Source organism: Ceratosolen solmsi, unplaced genomic scaffold (genome assembly GCF_000503995.2).
Source record: "Ceratosolen solmsi marchali unplaced genomic scaffold, CerSol_1.0 scaffold6, whole genome shotgun sequence".
Taxonomy (NCBI): Eukaryota; Metazoa; Arthropoda; class Insecta; order Hymenoptera; family Agaonidae; genus Ceratosolen; species Ceratosolen solmsi.
Genome location: NW_011948414.1, coordinates 11,018,973 through 11,034,909, shown reverse-complemented (window position 1 = coordinate 11,034,909; position 15,937 = coordinate 11,018,973). Strand labels below are relative to the sequence as shown.

The 15,937-nt window shown below is 26.9% G+C and overlaps 1 protein-coding gene across 4 annotated transcripts in view; it reads left to right on the top strand.

Annotated features, from left to right (window-relative positions):
• Evi5 (ecotropic viral integration site 5) overlaps positions 1-15,611 on the top strand; it is a 29,269-nt gene extending 13,658 nt beyond the window's left edge. Inside the window, exons 4-11 of one of the 4 annotated variants that reach the window (XM_011506946.1) lie at positions 2,879-3,143; positions 4,224-4,586; positions 5,304-5,532; positions 6,434-6,882; positions 7,633-8,115; positions 8,463-8,561; positions 13,638-13,798; positions 15,292-15,611. In XM_011506946.1, coding sequence (XP_011505248.1) covers positions 2,879-3,143; positions 4,224-4,586; positions 5,304-5,532; positions 6,434-6,882; positions 7,633-8,115; positions 8,463-8,561; positions 13,638-13,798; positions 15,292-15,352 — 2,110 coding nt within the window. In that variant the 3' untranslated portion in view covers positions 15,353-15,611. Of the gene's footprint in view, positions 1-2,878; positions 3,144-4,223; positions 4,587-5,303; positions 5,533-6,433; positions 6,883-7,632; positions 8,116-8,462; positions 8,577-10,079; positions 10,130-13,637; positions 13,799-15,291 lie in introns of those variants that run through there. The other 3 variants (XM_011506945.1, XM_011506948.1, XM_011506947.1) reach the window with 3 other exon arrangements.
• The last annotated feature ends 326 nt before the right edge of the window (positions 15,612-15,937 follow it).

The window sequence follows — 15,937 nt, the reverse complement described above, 5'->3', positions numbered from 1 at the left end:
TATTCAGACAAAATACGTCTAATAGTTTATTATTATAATTTATGAAGAATATTTAAAATGATCGAATATCCATATTAAAAAAAAAAGAAAAACGAATCTGTATTCGTCACATACAAATTATATATTAATTTGGAACGAAATTTTTATTTATTCGAAGTGCTTTAAGACCTTTTTAGAAATACCGTTTTGTATATTCAATGTAAATGATAACAATTACAATAAGAAAACATTTACCTGTTTTATTAAAGCTATTATAGACTGCAAAGAGTTATAAAAATGACTTGGATTTACATTAACTTGTACATTTTCTTATGTTCTTTTCTTTCTTATTTTAAACCATAATATTATTATATACATAAAATCATTTTCAATCTTGACTATTGATTAAAATAAATAAGTATTAAAATATATGTAAATAGCGACAGATTAATAAAGAAAATATCAAATGAATTAAAATATTGTTAACAATGAATCAAAATACTTGACAGGCTGATATGTTGCTTCAGCGCGCTTAATATTGTTATTAATTGTTCTAAAGAAAAGAAAATGTTGCTGTACTGTATTACATTTCAAAGGTGTATTATAATTGTGTTTATTTTCTCGCCGCCATTAATTATAACGGTATTATTTGCAAGACGTAGCTGATATAACATTGACATTCGAAATATTTTGTATTCAATACTAGTAGCTCAGTAACAGTTTTGAGTTTCTTTTATAACAAGACTATCCAAATATTTTTTTTTATTTTTTATTTTTTTGTTTTTGTATTACATAAAATCATTTAGAATTTCTTTTATAAGTATCAATTGATTTACGAAATATATTTTCTTATTCGATTGTATTATAAGAATATTAATAAGCAATGTAACAATCGCGCTATTACACTAATTTATAATTTTGTAATCATTCTGTTAAATTATTGTAAATTCACGCGTATCTGATCTAAATAGAAATTTCACAAGAATTTTCGGCGCGCTTAATGACTGTTATCTAGCCACGTCAATTTACAAATAAAAAAATAATGTTTTTTATTTATTACTGTGCCGTTCACTTGTAATTACAATACGTCTGAGCTGTCGCTCCCGTTTGCTATGGCCTCTGTACGATATGAATTTCGAATATTTTGGACTCAAACGATTTAAAAACCCCTAGCACTGTTAGATTCATGACATAGACAGACTCCACAAATGCAAATTCCATTCTCAGTATTATTGTTATCTCATTTTTATATTATTATCTACAATATTTATACAAATTATTGATCTTTCTCGACTTTTGAAATTTGAAAAATATACAATCTTAATACGCGTTACTAACTACTATATAATTGGCCTTTCTTTTTTAATATTTTAATTTAGACTTTGCAGCATTTGCATTTATCTCGATTATAAATAAAATGTCTCAAATTAAAATGATTAAAATGTTAACAAACGACTTCTCGGCAGTAAAGGCTAATAAAGGGCTAAATATTTTTTGTTTTTATTACATGAAAAATAGAGAGAGAAAAAATTAGCTTCCCGTATTTTATGCATCCGTTATAAAGTTAAGTACAGTTGTTGCGCCGTTATTCTTATACATAAAGTAAAAAGGCAAAGCAATATGAACGAACGGCAGTATGGCCATCATTGTGAATATGAATATAATAATGAATGATTTACAAACATCTATATTATTCATTAAGTTTCGATAAAATTAATAAATTAATATCAATGTCGACGCAATAGATAATTTAGTATAATAAAACAATTTGTTTTTGAATTTCAGCTTTTTATTCGTCTTTATACCTTTACTATTGTTATTATTGTTATTGTTATTATTACTATATACATACGCATAAGAATTTGTTTTATATTTTTATATTTATTTAATATTTTATGAATACATGAGATGTACATTCTTAAATGCATATAATCGCACAGTTGTATAAATAGAATTCTGCACAGCAACAACGAGCATAATATATTCAATTCTGAATGTTAGCGCATTGCTTATAATATATGAAATATATCATAAGATTATTGAAATCTCAATTATTTTATTTCAGTAAAAAATTAGAATTTATTAATTCATCATATAACAGAATATATAAATCTACATAGATAAAAAGCGTATGTTATATAATAGCAAACTTACCATAGAAAATCAAATTTCGTATAATTAAAACTAATATATCTATCAAAATATTTTAATAATTATAATGAAAAAAAGTTCGATACTTCGTTTCGTATTGTAATAAGTACACATTTTAATATCCATTATTTATTGGTTTCATTAATATTACTTTACTATTTAAATTTTTATATCACAGTAATAATTTTTTGATTATTTATATATGTCGAAAGTCGGGCATATTGCACGTATAAGGTAGAATAAATACGCCTTAATAAATTAGATATAAGAAAAATCTATAATATTCAATTAATATACGCTTTAATAGTGCGGGAAACTTATTTTAAGTTAATTGAAACATACATCTGGAAAAGGTTATAAATAGAGGTAATCGAAAGCTCTTGTAAAAATATTTGAGAGAGTAACCCTCGCTTTAATAGAATCCATTAAATTCCATAGTCCACATATAAAAGTCAATAGTGCAGAAGTTAATTATTAAAATTTATAAATGAATAATCTTGAATTTTATCATCAAATAGAAAATAAACAAGCATACGATGATAATTGATTTTTATTTCAACTCGAACGTCCGTCCTTCTTAAGAGATCGTTCTTGGCTTGTTTTCCAATGTATGAACAATTACTTTCCATCTGTTCAAAAACATAAAAATAATCTAATTTTTACCCGATACACCTTACAAAATTTCTATTTAAATTGGAATAACGTTTAAAGTCCTGTAAAATAGCCTAACGTTCGAAACATGTTCTAGGGGAATAGTATGGCAACTACTATGCGGTGCCCACGACTCGCCGGCGAAAAAGGAATTCGCCCATTACATAAAAAGTACATCAGCCTGTGAGAGGATCATCAGGCGAGATATTGCCCGCACTTATCCAGAACATGAATTCTTCAAAAAAAAGGACGGACTCGGACAGGAGAGTCTCTTCAATGTCATGAAGGCTTACAGTTTGTACGACCGTGAAGTCGGTTATTGCCAAGGCTCCGGATTTATTGTTGGCCTTTTACTCATGCAGGTTGTCAAAATTCGGATTTTGTAAAATAAATGTAAAATAAATAACCGTTGTTTTGAAAATATGTAATTTTATTATTATTAACTATACTTTTAAACTTAATGCAAGCATATGTATTATAAAGTCGTTAATTATAACAATTGTTTCTTAGTTTCAAGCGTTAATATTGTAATGGCTTGTAAAATTTGTTATTCCCTATATAAATAAATAAATAATAAAAAATTCCAATTGTTTATTTGTAAAAGTAAAAAGTCAATCATAAAGCATACCAAACGTATACATAAAAAAGTCTATAGTTTGTAAAAATAGTCATGTTTTTCTTATTTAAAAAAAAAAAATAAGAATATAAATTATTTTCATTAAATATTTTATATTATATACGCGTGTGTGTTTATATGTATGTGCGCATAAATAGCATAAATAAGAAATAAATAAGACTTATTTTTAATTTAAAATTTAAGTTAACCGAAGAATTAATATGTAAATACAAATTATATTTGGTATCTCATAATTGATTTAAAATTCCTCTAAAGGAAAGTATAATGTACGTCGAAATATCTTACAGAAATACATTGAATACTGAAAGAAATAATTTCTATTAAGTACAAATAATATTTACAAATGAAAAAAAGTACAGTTTTACAAAGTCTTACAGCAATTTTACAGCCAAAATTATTCAAACTATTTTAAGGAAGTAAAATTTTATTTTTTAATATATATTTTCAATATAAATATCAAAATTGAAATATATATATATTTTATTTACAAATTCTTCACTAATGTATGACATTCTGATGATCAATGAGGCATTATTTATACCAAAATATTTTTTACATAATTACATATTTGAAGAGAAATGATATTAAAACTTTGATATTTAAAAGTATTTTTGATTAATGCTTTAATATACGTTTATCTAATAATAACAGAATCATAAAGATTATGTAGCCAACCAAAAAATTATATTTTGCGCAATTGTCTGTTAATTATTGAATATTATCTTATAATTTACTATGTAAAATTATCAATTTCAAGTGCATTAATAACCGTTTTTAAAATTAATAATCAAATTTATACTTACAGCAAATGCCAGAAGAGGAGGCGTTTGCAGTTTTGGTTGCCCTGATGCAAGATTACAAACTACGTGATATGTTCAAACCAACGATGGCGGAGCTTGGAGTATGCATGTATCAGTTAGATCATCTCGTGGCTGATATACATCCGGAGTTATTCGCTCACTTCACCGCTCAGGGCTTCCATACATCCATGTATGCTTCTTCGTGGTTTCTCACTCTCTTTACTACCGTACTCAGTCTACCTGTCGCCTGCCGCATCTTCGACGTCTTTCTTTCTGAGTCCATGGAAATCATCTTCAAGGTAGCTCTTGCTATGCTACAACTCGGCAAAGAAGATCTGTTGAGTTCTGACATGGAAGGAATGTTAAAGGTGCCTTTTACATTGAAAATTTTGTATGCCAATCAGTATATTTCGTATTATATTTTTTCCTTTTTTTTTTTTTTTTTTTTTTTTTTTTTTTTTTTTATATATCTTTTATTGTTATATTTTCCCTAAAATACTTCTTAGTTTTACTATAAGGCATACATTAAAGCTTTCAAATGCATAATACTTATGAAAGTTTAAGAAAACAGAATAGTTTGCATTAAAAATTTGTATTTAGATAAATTATTCAAATATACCACAATCACATACTGCTTGATTGTTAATTTACTTTAATTTATAATAATTTTGATAGATAGATACAATTAAAATGGAACTTATTATTACACATATGAAAATCGATTGAAAATTATAATTAAATATGTAAAATAAAATCTTTACAGAGTTTTAAACACTTTAGTACAATTTATTTCGACGAAATTTCCGTTTATAATAACAAAATGCTAATGAATATATAATAATTTAAAAAATGATTAAATACGTATTAAGATATTTATTTATAAAAGCTTAATTTTATTATAAACAATAATAATGATAATTTTTATATTCTATTTATTTATGACTAGCCTAAGATATGAGTGTAGTAACGACATTGTACTATCCTAGTCAAAAAATAATTTTAATTATTCTCTTTAGAATAATAATATAGAATTATAAATAAATCCATGATTTAAAAAGAAACGTTTGTATTTTTCGAATTTTTAGTTTTTTCAAAAGGAATTACCTGGACGAGCTGAGGCCGATCCAGATCACTTGATGAATATTGCTTATAATATGAAAATTAATTCTAAACGAATGAAGAAACTTGAAAAGGATTATACCGTACAGAAAATGAAAGAACAAGAGGAAATGGTGGAACTTCGAAGACTTAGGGCAGATAATAGGCTCCTAAGACAACGAGTTGAACTCCTCGAAGCAGAATCTGCTGAATTAGGTAAAAAAAAAGAAAAAAAATAAAACGTTTTTTTTTAGATATTTGTGGACAAGCATTGCCACTCTTGAACGTTCTTTATCATTTTTATCAATCAAGAGAATTTAAATAATTTTCATTTTATTTTATATAATAGGGAGAAGGAATTGGCTAAAAGCTTATAAAAATGAAATTGTTAATACATATGGTAAAATCTAATTAATTTGTATAAATAATTTTTTTTTAATGCCGTCTTCATAATTACGACAATTACGACATATAACATCCGCATGCACTAATAATAGTAAATTGAATAATTGTTTTACACGTTGATAATTCAATTACTCGTGTCCCTGACACTTATTTTTATTTGGATTTTTCCCTTATGAATTACTGAAATACACAAAAGAATGAATAATAATTTTCGTTTAAAAATGACTGTCCTTGTATCTATTGTAATATTGTAGCTTATAATCATTTTATTATAGATTTTTACCCGTAGAGAGCATCATTTGCTTATAGAATTTATACTTAAGCATTGCATTGCAACTAGCTATATTTAATTTTAGTTTAATGTGCTTATTGTATAGTATAGAAAATGTATTATAACGCGTTAATTACAGAAGCCCGTACAATGTTAGCTACATCAACATCATACGATGTTTTAAGAATAGTGTCGAAACAAAATAAAATTCATTGTCCATTTTGAAAGTCTATAAAAATAGACAAAAATTTTTCAAAATCCTGTCAAAATTAGTGGTAAAAAAATAACGAAAAATCTAATCACTTCAAACATATACCAAACTAAAAATAAAGGTATAAATAAATATATAATATTTATGGATTAACAGTTCGCTAGCGCTCGCGCATTTATAAATTAATAAAGTGTAGCTCGAATTATCAATTTTTTATCTTACTGTATCAGCCGATAGACTAGTGAGAGGTCAGGTGTCGCGTGCTGAGGAAGAGGAAACGGCTTTCGTAATTCAGCGTGAATTGACGGCCCTACGCCACACTCATCTAGAGACATCTCATCAGCTGGAGCAGGCACACGAAGAGCTGCGTTCGCTCTCTACTCTCCTCGAGGAAAACCTAAACTCGAAGCAGTCTTCTCTTGACGAGATAACTTCGAAACAGGAGGCCTTGACGCAGAAGGATGAAATGATACAGTGTTTACAGGAAGAGCTTGTGAGAGTGAGACTCCATGAAGCGGAGAACGACGCAACGATAAGAGATCTCAGCTCCAGGATTCAAGAACTCGAGCAAGACAAAAAGACTCTGAGGGAGAGTAAGCCAGACAATTCTGTGGCCCATTTGCAGGAAGAGCTAATCGCGGTTAAGCTAAGGGAAGCCGAGGCTAATTTATCATTGAAGGTAAACAATACCTTCGTTTTTATTATTCACTTTACTCGACTGTAAGTCATGAAAATCATTGTTAACCGCATAGAGCTTCATTGAGCAATTTTTATTGATTGCAATATGTTGAATTTTTAGATATTTTTCATTTTTCTAAATATTAACAACGATTATTAAGAACTTGTGTAGGATAATATTGTATATAATCAATGCATATAGTTAATAAAGCATGCGAATATAGCAAAAAAAAAAAAAAAAAAAAAAAAAAAAAAAAATTAAAAATGAATAATAATATATATATATTACTTATTAATCGATAATACTTATCATTATTGCAAATTAAAATGTCATTTATTTGTAAGTATAGTAACTATAATTACACATCTACTTTTAACTATAATTTAATAAAATATAAATTGACTAATTTTTTATCTACTCGTTTTTATTATAATCATTGTAATGAATGTATTATTTGGTGACACGAACGTCTAATAAATTAGAATCATTTAAAATTTATCTACCTATTAAGCGGAATATATGAAAGCATTCTTCGGTTTACGAGAAATTTTCAATTTTTATAAATATACAAAAGATTTAGCTTACTCGCTCACAATAAAATATTCAAATACATAGACAAATATGTCCTATCTCAAAAATTTGCAATTAAAAGTATTGTATTAACAATATAAAATGAAGATAGGCATGCCCTACGTATAATAGAAGAAATAATAATGTTTTCTAAAAATTAATATAATTTGAATACTACAGGATCTTCGTCAAAGCGTCACAGAATTAAGCAACTCTTGGCAAAAGCACTTGCAAGAACATCGGGCGTCACACACCGCTGCATCCGCTGAGTCAACCCCAAAAAAGCTTCTATTTTGGGAGGACCGTGGCTGCGAGGTGCAGAAACTCCAAGAGGATCTTATGACTACACGTATACGTGAAATAAATGCAACAGTCGAAGTAAAGAGCCTTAGGCTAAAGGTTATGGAATTGGAAACACAAGTGCAGGTTTCGACAAATCAATTGCGCCGTCAGGATGATAATGGCAAAGTACTTAAAGATGAGCTAGAGACCGCACTTGCATGGGGCAAAGAGCTTGAAATGAAGCTGAGAGAGCAGCACAACAGGTATACGGATCTTGAATCTAAAATAAAAGATGACACTATGATGGCGAAGATCAGGGATGCTGAACACGCCCAGCAAGTCGCTGAGCTCACCCAAAAGATTTCCATTCTCGAACTAAAGGTGCTGACTTTTTTTTCAATATTATTTTTTTCTCACAACTATTCATTGCGTCAGTGAGCTAATTGGCAAAAAAAAAAACAACAACAAGTGACGTTTAAGCGCTTAATAATTTCATTCTTTAAATAAAAGAACTTTTTATATTCATATAATTTTCATATGGATTTCGCGACTGAATTTAAAATTAATTAATATAATCTACTGTTTCCTTTCTTAAGCTTCATCTGATACTTCTCAATAGTATCGAATAGCAACCTAGAATATCGAATAGAAACAAAAAAAAAATATATATATATATATATATATATATATATATATATATATTATTGTTGATTAATATTTAATTTTAGAATGAAGAAATGTACGCGGAAGGTGAATTAAGAAACAATATGGATGACAGTGAAAGAGTTCGTGAACTGCAAGATAAAGTTGCAGAACTGAAAGCTGAAGTGAGTATCGAAAAGGTATTTATAAGAGGATTTATTCTAATCATGATGTGAAAATATTCGATACAGATTCTGCATTGCAGTAAGAGGTAGAAAATTTTTTTAAAATAAGACATATATTATAATGGTACTAACAATTGGGAATATAACACTAAAAAATATATTGATTTGTTAATACTTCTTACTTCGATGTAATACGAAAATCATGCTTATTACTTTTTTAATTGCTTAACATTGCACTGTAAATTACCACAGCTTCATCTGTATCAATAATTTAAAGAAATAATCAAGTATGGATCCTCTTTACGAAACAAACTAATATTTAAAGAAAATGTATAAAACATTGGTTTTGTCATATAAAGGGAAAATACAAGTATGCTTCTTTGCTTCGATGTGTTAGAAATATTAATTCATGATTAAAATATTCATATTACACTGTTTTGGTTAATCATTTCTTACTAATTTTTGGAAAATCATTTATAATTCATTGTATACCTCTGCTATTTATAAATTTACATTCTAACTTGATAAATTATAATTCAATTCAATACTATAATTTTATACTGCAATTCCAATTGTAGTATATTATAGGCTTACTCTTGCCTTTATTGAATTTTCATATTATTGGGATTTCTAATTTTTTCAAAATTGTTAACAAAAAAGTAATTATTTATACGAAGTGAATATATTTGACAAAATTTATTTATTATCTAAAGAATATAATTATAGTTTGTAAATAAATCATAATAATTTTATTTATATAAAAAATAATATGTCATTAATAGAATAGATAAATATTAATAAATTATAAAATTCAGAGAAAAGCAAACCTTCATTACATTTGGTAACGAATAAGTCATCTAACTGTAATAACTAATATTGATAGAAAAATATTATAATAAAACATATATGTGAATACAATGTAAAGGGTTTTTAATTTTTACATATTCAATATAATAGAATCATAATTATTTATAATAATTAAGCCGTATAATAAATAATTTACAGTTTATATGTGTGTGTGTGTGTGCGTGCGTGCGTGCGTGCGTGCGTGCGTGCGTGCGTGCGTGCGTGCGTGAATGCGTGTGTGCGTGGGCGCGCGCGTGTGTATGTATGTATAAACCATATATACGGAATTCAAATAATAACTTATCAGTTATATATAGAAGGAAACTATTTTTCTTTTCTTTGTTAAATATCCTTGTCAACATAAGAATTAATATAATATGTGACATTATAATGTCAATCGTAAACTTTATATACAAATGAGAATTTATATCTACTAATTATAACGTATTATAAAATATATAACTAATTATAAAAATATAACTAATTATAAAATAATTTTCACTTATTTTATATTGAAATAATATTTAATTTCTATAAAAGTCTCAATTATTCATTAATTAATATTTCAGAAAGATTTATAAATAAAGAAGTCATAATTTCTATTAAGATAATGCTTAAAACACGCCTTTAATCTACGACTAACCCACTTTCTGTTGTGTTTTATCGCATTAGTGTCCTACACCAATCACCAGTCCGGAGATAGAAATGTTGACCTGGCTCGAGTAAGTTTTCAATCACCTGTTTGCATTATTTTCCTTAATCTCCAATGTTTAGTATTGCTTAGTTTTTGAAACGTAATTTAACAATTTTGGAAAAGTATTTTGACCTTATATATCTAATATGGTTATGAATTGCTTAAAGAAATATGCAGTTACTTAATACCATACCTACTTCACGCAATTCTTTAATATAATCGTAATAGTTAAAATATATTTAATAATGAACACCCATTCAAAAAAAATATATATATAAAATTTTTACAATTCTTTTTAAAAGTATCGTGTACAGATATTAATTTTATTAATATACAATTTATTATAAATTGTTTTATGTAATTTTATAATGCTACAATTAAGTAAATATTAATACTTACATAGGTGATTTCATGTTTACAGAGAATTATAAACAATTGTTTATCTTATAAATGAAAATACGTTTAGTATTCAAAGTACATAATTGTGCATCAATTTACAACGAATAATAGTAAATATTGCTTAATTTTTAATAGCATTAGCTCGAAAAGTTCAAATTTTTAAGCCTTTCTAATCTTCCAATATTTCAATTATGGCATTTACATACGGTATATATCTTTTATCGATTGATAGTTATATTAAAATCTTACTCTCACTGCTTTCTTGTACTATTTTTCCTAAATATCCTATCCTTTAGCTAAATCATTTAATTACTGTTAGAATTTTTAGATAAAATATACGTACGTTTTTATGATTATTTATTATGTTAGTTAAACATTTAATTAATAGAGAAATTTTATAGATTTTTGTAAATTTACAATTTCTTATAGTATGTATGTATTTCATATGAATATTCGTTCAATCGAGGCATGAGCAATAACATCTTGTAAAAAGAAAAATAAGTACTTATTTTTAGACATTTGGGTATAGCTGAAAGTAAGTAATAAAAATATAAGAATTATATCATCAATAAACTAACTTACTGATATGATGAATGTGCACATTAATATATTTGTTTTTATTTTAATAAAGTATCAATATAAGTTTTTACGATGTACTTCCTTTGCATGCATATTGAACTTATCACTTTCTAATGCTTTGCGTTAAGGTTTGCAAGTACTATATATTTAATCATTTAATGTGTATAATATATATTATAAAAGTAATTATCATTCATTACTACAATATATTAATAACTTATTTAATTGTCGATTAAAATATTTTTTAAATTATATGTAAATTACTTTATAATTAAAAAGCATTGTCATATATTTTATTATTCTTTGATCTTATATTATAATTCTTTGCTACGTGATAATATTAAAATTGTTCAAATTAAAGTTAAAAAGAAAAGAAGAAAAATATATTGGAATAGATTTGTTTAATTCGCTATAATTAAAATAATAAATAAATAAAAAAAATCATAAAATACTTTATACTTACCTATTCATTTGTATGGAAATTTTTCATTTAATATGAAAATTTATAAATGCCAAAAAAAGTTTCTTCGTCCGATTTAATTAAAATGATAAAATCAATTTATGATATCTTTACATGGAAAGTGTATTTAGTCGTCACATTTGATAATATTTTATATATTGTATTAATAATAAATAAATGTTATGAATTTTATTAGTTAGAAGTGCATGTTACGATAAATATTTAGAATATCTAAACGTAATAATACAGTAGACTATAATAAATAGATAATTTTAAAAATAATGTTTATTATATATATATATATATATAACTTATTTGGTCATAAATATTATTATAATTTATTTTCGAAGTATAGGAAAAATACATAAGAAATTGTATTTATTAAATAAAATATATTTTTTATACGAATGTTATTATTGAATAATAATACATGTATGTATATAAATATTTATATATATATATTTTTTTTTATATTGATATAATTAAACAATGACTTTATGTAAATATAAAGAATCGTAAAGATAATTGGATTTGATTTATTCCAAAAATTTAATAAATATCGAACTTTCATTCAACTCATTTACAAAGAATGATTTGTGTATCATAGTAATTGCTATTTTCATTAATATTCATGGGCAAAAAAGCAGAAGTAAAAGTAAATAATTTGAAAAAAATAATACTTATAATATAATTAACATTTATCACTGTTCGTTAAATTAAATTATCCCGATAAACTATTAAACTAATATAATCTATTTATTTTACTTTGAAAGTATTCAATTTTTATATTAATTGATAAAATTAAATCAATCGTTTATGCCGAAGTCAGCGTACGTTAATAACGATCCTTAAAAATTGAATGAATATTTGTATCTAATAATTACATTTTTATATTTTATACAAATAAATAAGCTAATTTCTGGAAGTGTTACTATTTGAAAAACGTAACTTTCACTGAAAAGAATTTATTTTATTGTCATTAGGAGATCTTAATAATATCGTAAAAAAAAAAACAAAAAAATACAAAGCATCTAATCATTAATATTTAAGATTATAAAACTATGCGCGCTATTTCTTAATTCTGAAGTTATTTAATATATGTGAATTTTTTCTTTAGAATCATAATTTTACCAAATCAAATTGTACAATTTATCAACAATTTAATTTAAAAAAAAAAAAAAAAAAAAAAAATACTAATGCTACTATAAAGTAATGTTTGCAATAATGTTCAATATACTTGAGAATGTAATAATTTGCTGTAGCCTAACATTACTTAATTAATAAGTTATTTTTTACTAACACAGCGTTTTAATTAATCGCATAATAAAATTTATTAATTGATATAATTTCACTCGGCTAAAAGTAAAGATAATGATGAATTAGATGATATTATCTGCCATAAATATTGAAGTAATATTTCACAATAAAAATATGAATACAAAATAAAAATGTATTTATCAATTTATTAAAAATATTATATAATCGCTACTAAGTGCTATTATAAATATTTGCTTTCACGTTAAATTGTTCGACTTCTATTTATGTTCTTATAGAATAATGTAATTCTGATATACTCTATTCGCGAATAATAATATGAATTCTCAATTATAAGGTATTTCTATTGATACCTTACAAAGTAATACTGAAGTAATTATAATATAAATTAGGTCCATGAAAAGACATGTAAATAATTTTGATTTATAATTGCCGATTTTTTTTAATAAGAACTTTGAATATTCTATGAAAATACGTAATAATTATTTTCTCGAAGTCTAAGCCAATATTATATTGGACGAAATTATCATTGCAATAACGATAGCTACATTGATGCATATAAATCTTAATTTCATTGAATTCGATGCGTTTGTACGAGAGCTTGTCAAATCATGGTTATACTATACGTCATTTGTCGCCATAACATGAAACGATATGGGGAAAAAGAAACGATAAAAGAAAAAAAAAATACATGCCTATTGATAAAACTTGAAAAACTCAGACGAAATCAAGGCAAAGAGAGATTCACTAATGTTAGCAGTGCATGCGAGCATTACGTCTTGCATGAAAAAAATCCTCTAAAGTCCCGAACTGCTGTCACCAGGTGTTGAGGCTGGAAAACTGGAAGGAGCGCTGGACGAGCAAAGGAACGTCACCTCCGGTTATGCGTAGCTCTAGTATGGACACGGATGGCGAACTCGACGACAGAGACGACTTCAAGATCTGTCTCCAAGACCACGACGCAGGACAAACATTCGTCGACTCGTAAGGACGCGTCGATCAAGTATTATGCGACTCGCGACTCCGCCTTGTTTACAAACGAGCAATGCATCTTTGATTGATTTTTAGTTTTCTTTTTGCATGAGCGGGCGATCACATAATAGAAATTTGCTTTAACGGTTATTTTATTTTTCAACGAACTACATACCATAAGAAGTCGACGATTAATCTAAATGTATAATGCTGCTTATTACGATTGAGTAGCTTCCTCTTTTCTTAAATTCGTCGGTGAACTTTATGCACACGACGATTATTTTTATTCTATTCATATCTATTCATACGAGTAAGCAGTATGAGCGTTTAATAGTGCAGCTACACGCCCACTAAGTCTTTTCAGTGAAAAATTGCACCTATCGGATTTTAAAAATGAAGCAATTTGAAAAAGAATTCTCTCATCTTGATGAAAGAGCCGCTCGGTAAAAGGACTATAAAGGAAACTGTAATATTAGAGACTCTTGTTGATTAATTTTTTAAAATTATATTATAATATATTATTATTAATGCGCGAACTGTATTTAGTTGATATGTAAGGTATTTTTTTTTATTATTATTATTGTATTTTTTGTATTTTTTGTAATTTTTTTTTTTTTTTTTTTTTTTTTTTTTTTTTTTTTTTTTAACGGTGCACAAGAATCAAGTTTTACGATGGGAGAAAGGAAAATTCGTCAGTGATTGATTCCACGATATTCGTTAGACAAAAAAAATTTATGTTTTCAATATCAAGATATAACAATAATGAGATAATCCATATTAACGGATACTTAATAAAAATTATTATTAAATATTTTAAGTGCTTGTTCGCGCGATCATCTATTCAATTAATGCGATACAAATGTGCCGAAATGCTCTAAGCAATTTTTCACGCGTGCATTACTATGTTAATTGAATTTTACATTTATCACGAGGGACAACGAAGGTTGCTGGCTTACCGTCACGATAGGCAGCTCCAAATTTATCGTATTATCAAATGATTGCGTACTCTGCCAGAGAGAGGGAATATTCTTTGGCGCGGTATTTAATGCCAAGAAATAACTCTTACTTCTTCATTCCATGCTTTTGCATATCGAAGTCGGGCGCGCGGGTGCGCGCGCACACGCATTTTGTTTTAAGATTAGAAAGAAAAGAAATTAATAACGATGTTCTCTTAAGAAGCGTCGCGATCTCTCGCATATATTTTGATAAATTAATCCATTTAAGCGCTTTTCACCTAAAAATCTGAAGGAATTTCTTTTCCATCGGTCGCTCAATCGTCTCGTCGAAGCCCTAGCCAGAGAAAACTTATCCGATCTATAATTAATTTATCTGAATTGAATTAAATTAAATTTATCTTAAAATCCGACCCGTATTTTTAGGCTTTAATTTACTGTGTATCATAACATTTAGTTTTATCTCCTGCGCTATGATCAGAGAAACAAAATATTAAAAATTTGGTTTTAAAATAAAGCATGCCAATGCAGATTTTATTATTTCTATTCTAGCTCCGATTTTAAATATACGCATCGGCCAGAATTTCTTCAGCCACGGCGAGAAATACTCTAAACAATAACATTACAACGGGATGTTCTGCAGAGGGACGGGTGTCTTTAGTCTGGTGGTAATGCATAAAGTGGACATGACACTGAGTCCTACGCCGCGCGTTGATACTTGGATGCATTTAGCGTGAAAGAGCTCGCGCTGTGCGAGAAAAGCAAGCTTCGATTCATCCCCGATAATATATTAATTATTGATGCTGCGGTGCTCGAGCCAATGTATTTTATTACCTCCAGCCTCCCTTTCGCCCTTTCGCTCCATTCCCCGCCGCTTGGCAAAGATAAACTAGACGGGCGTCGATTAGCTTATTATTATTATTATTATTATTATTATTATTATTATTATTATTATTATTACGATTCGCGGTACTTGCTAAAACCAGGTCCGAATCATACGAATTACTAATATAAACAATGTAAAGGTCATCGTGAATTAAAGGGGCTGCAGAAAATTCAGGCAGTCTTATTAAAATCAAAGCTATTGAACTTTCATCGTGGTACTCTGCTTTGACGCGTAATAGTTAAAAATTTGTTTACATTTAAAATTCTATATTGCAATTATATTAATCAAGACTGCAGACGTCACTCTAAATAT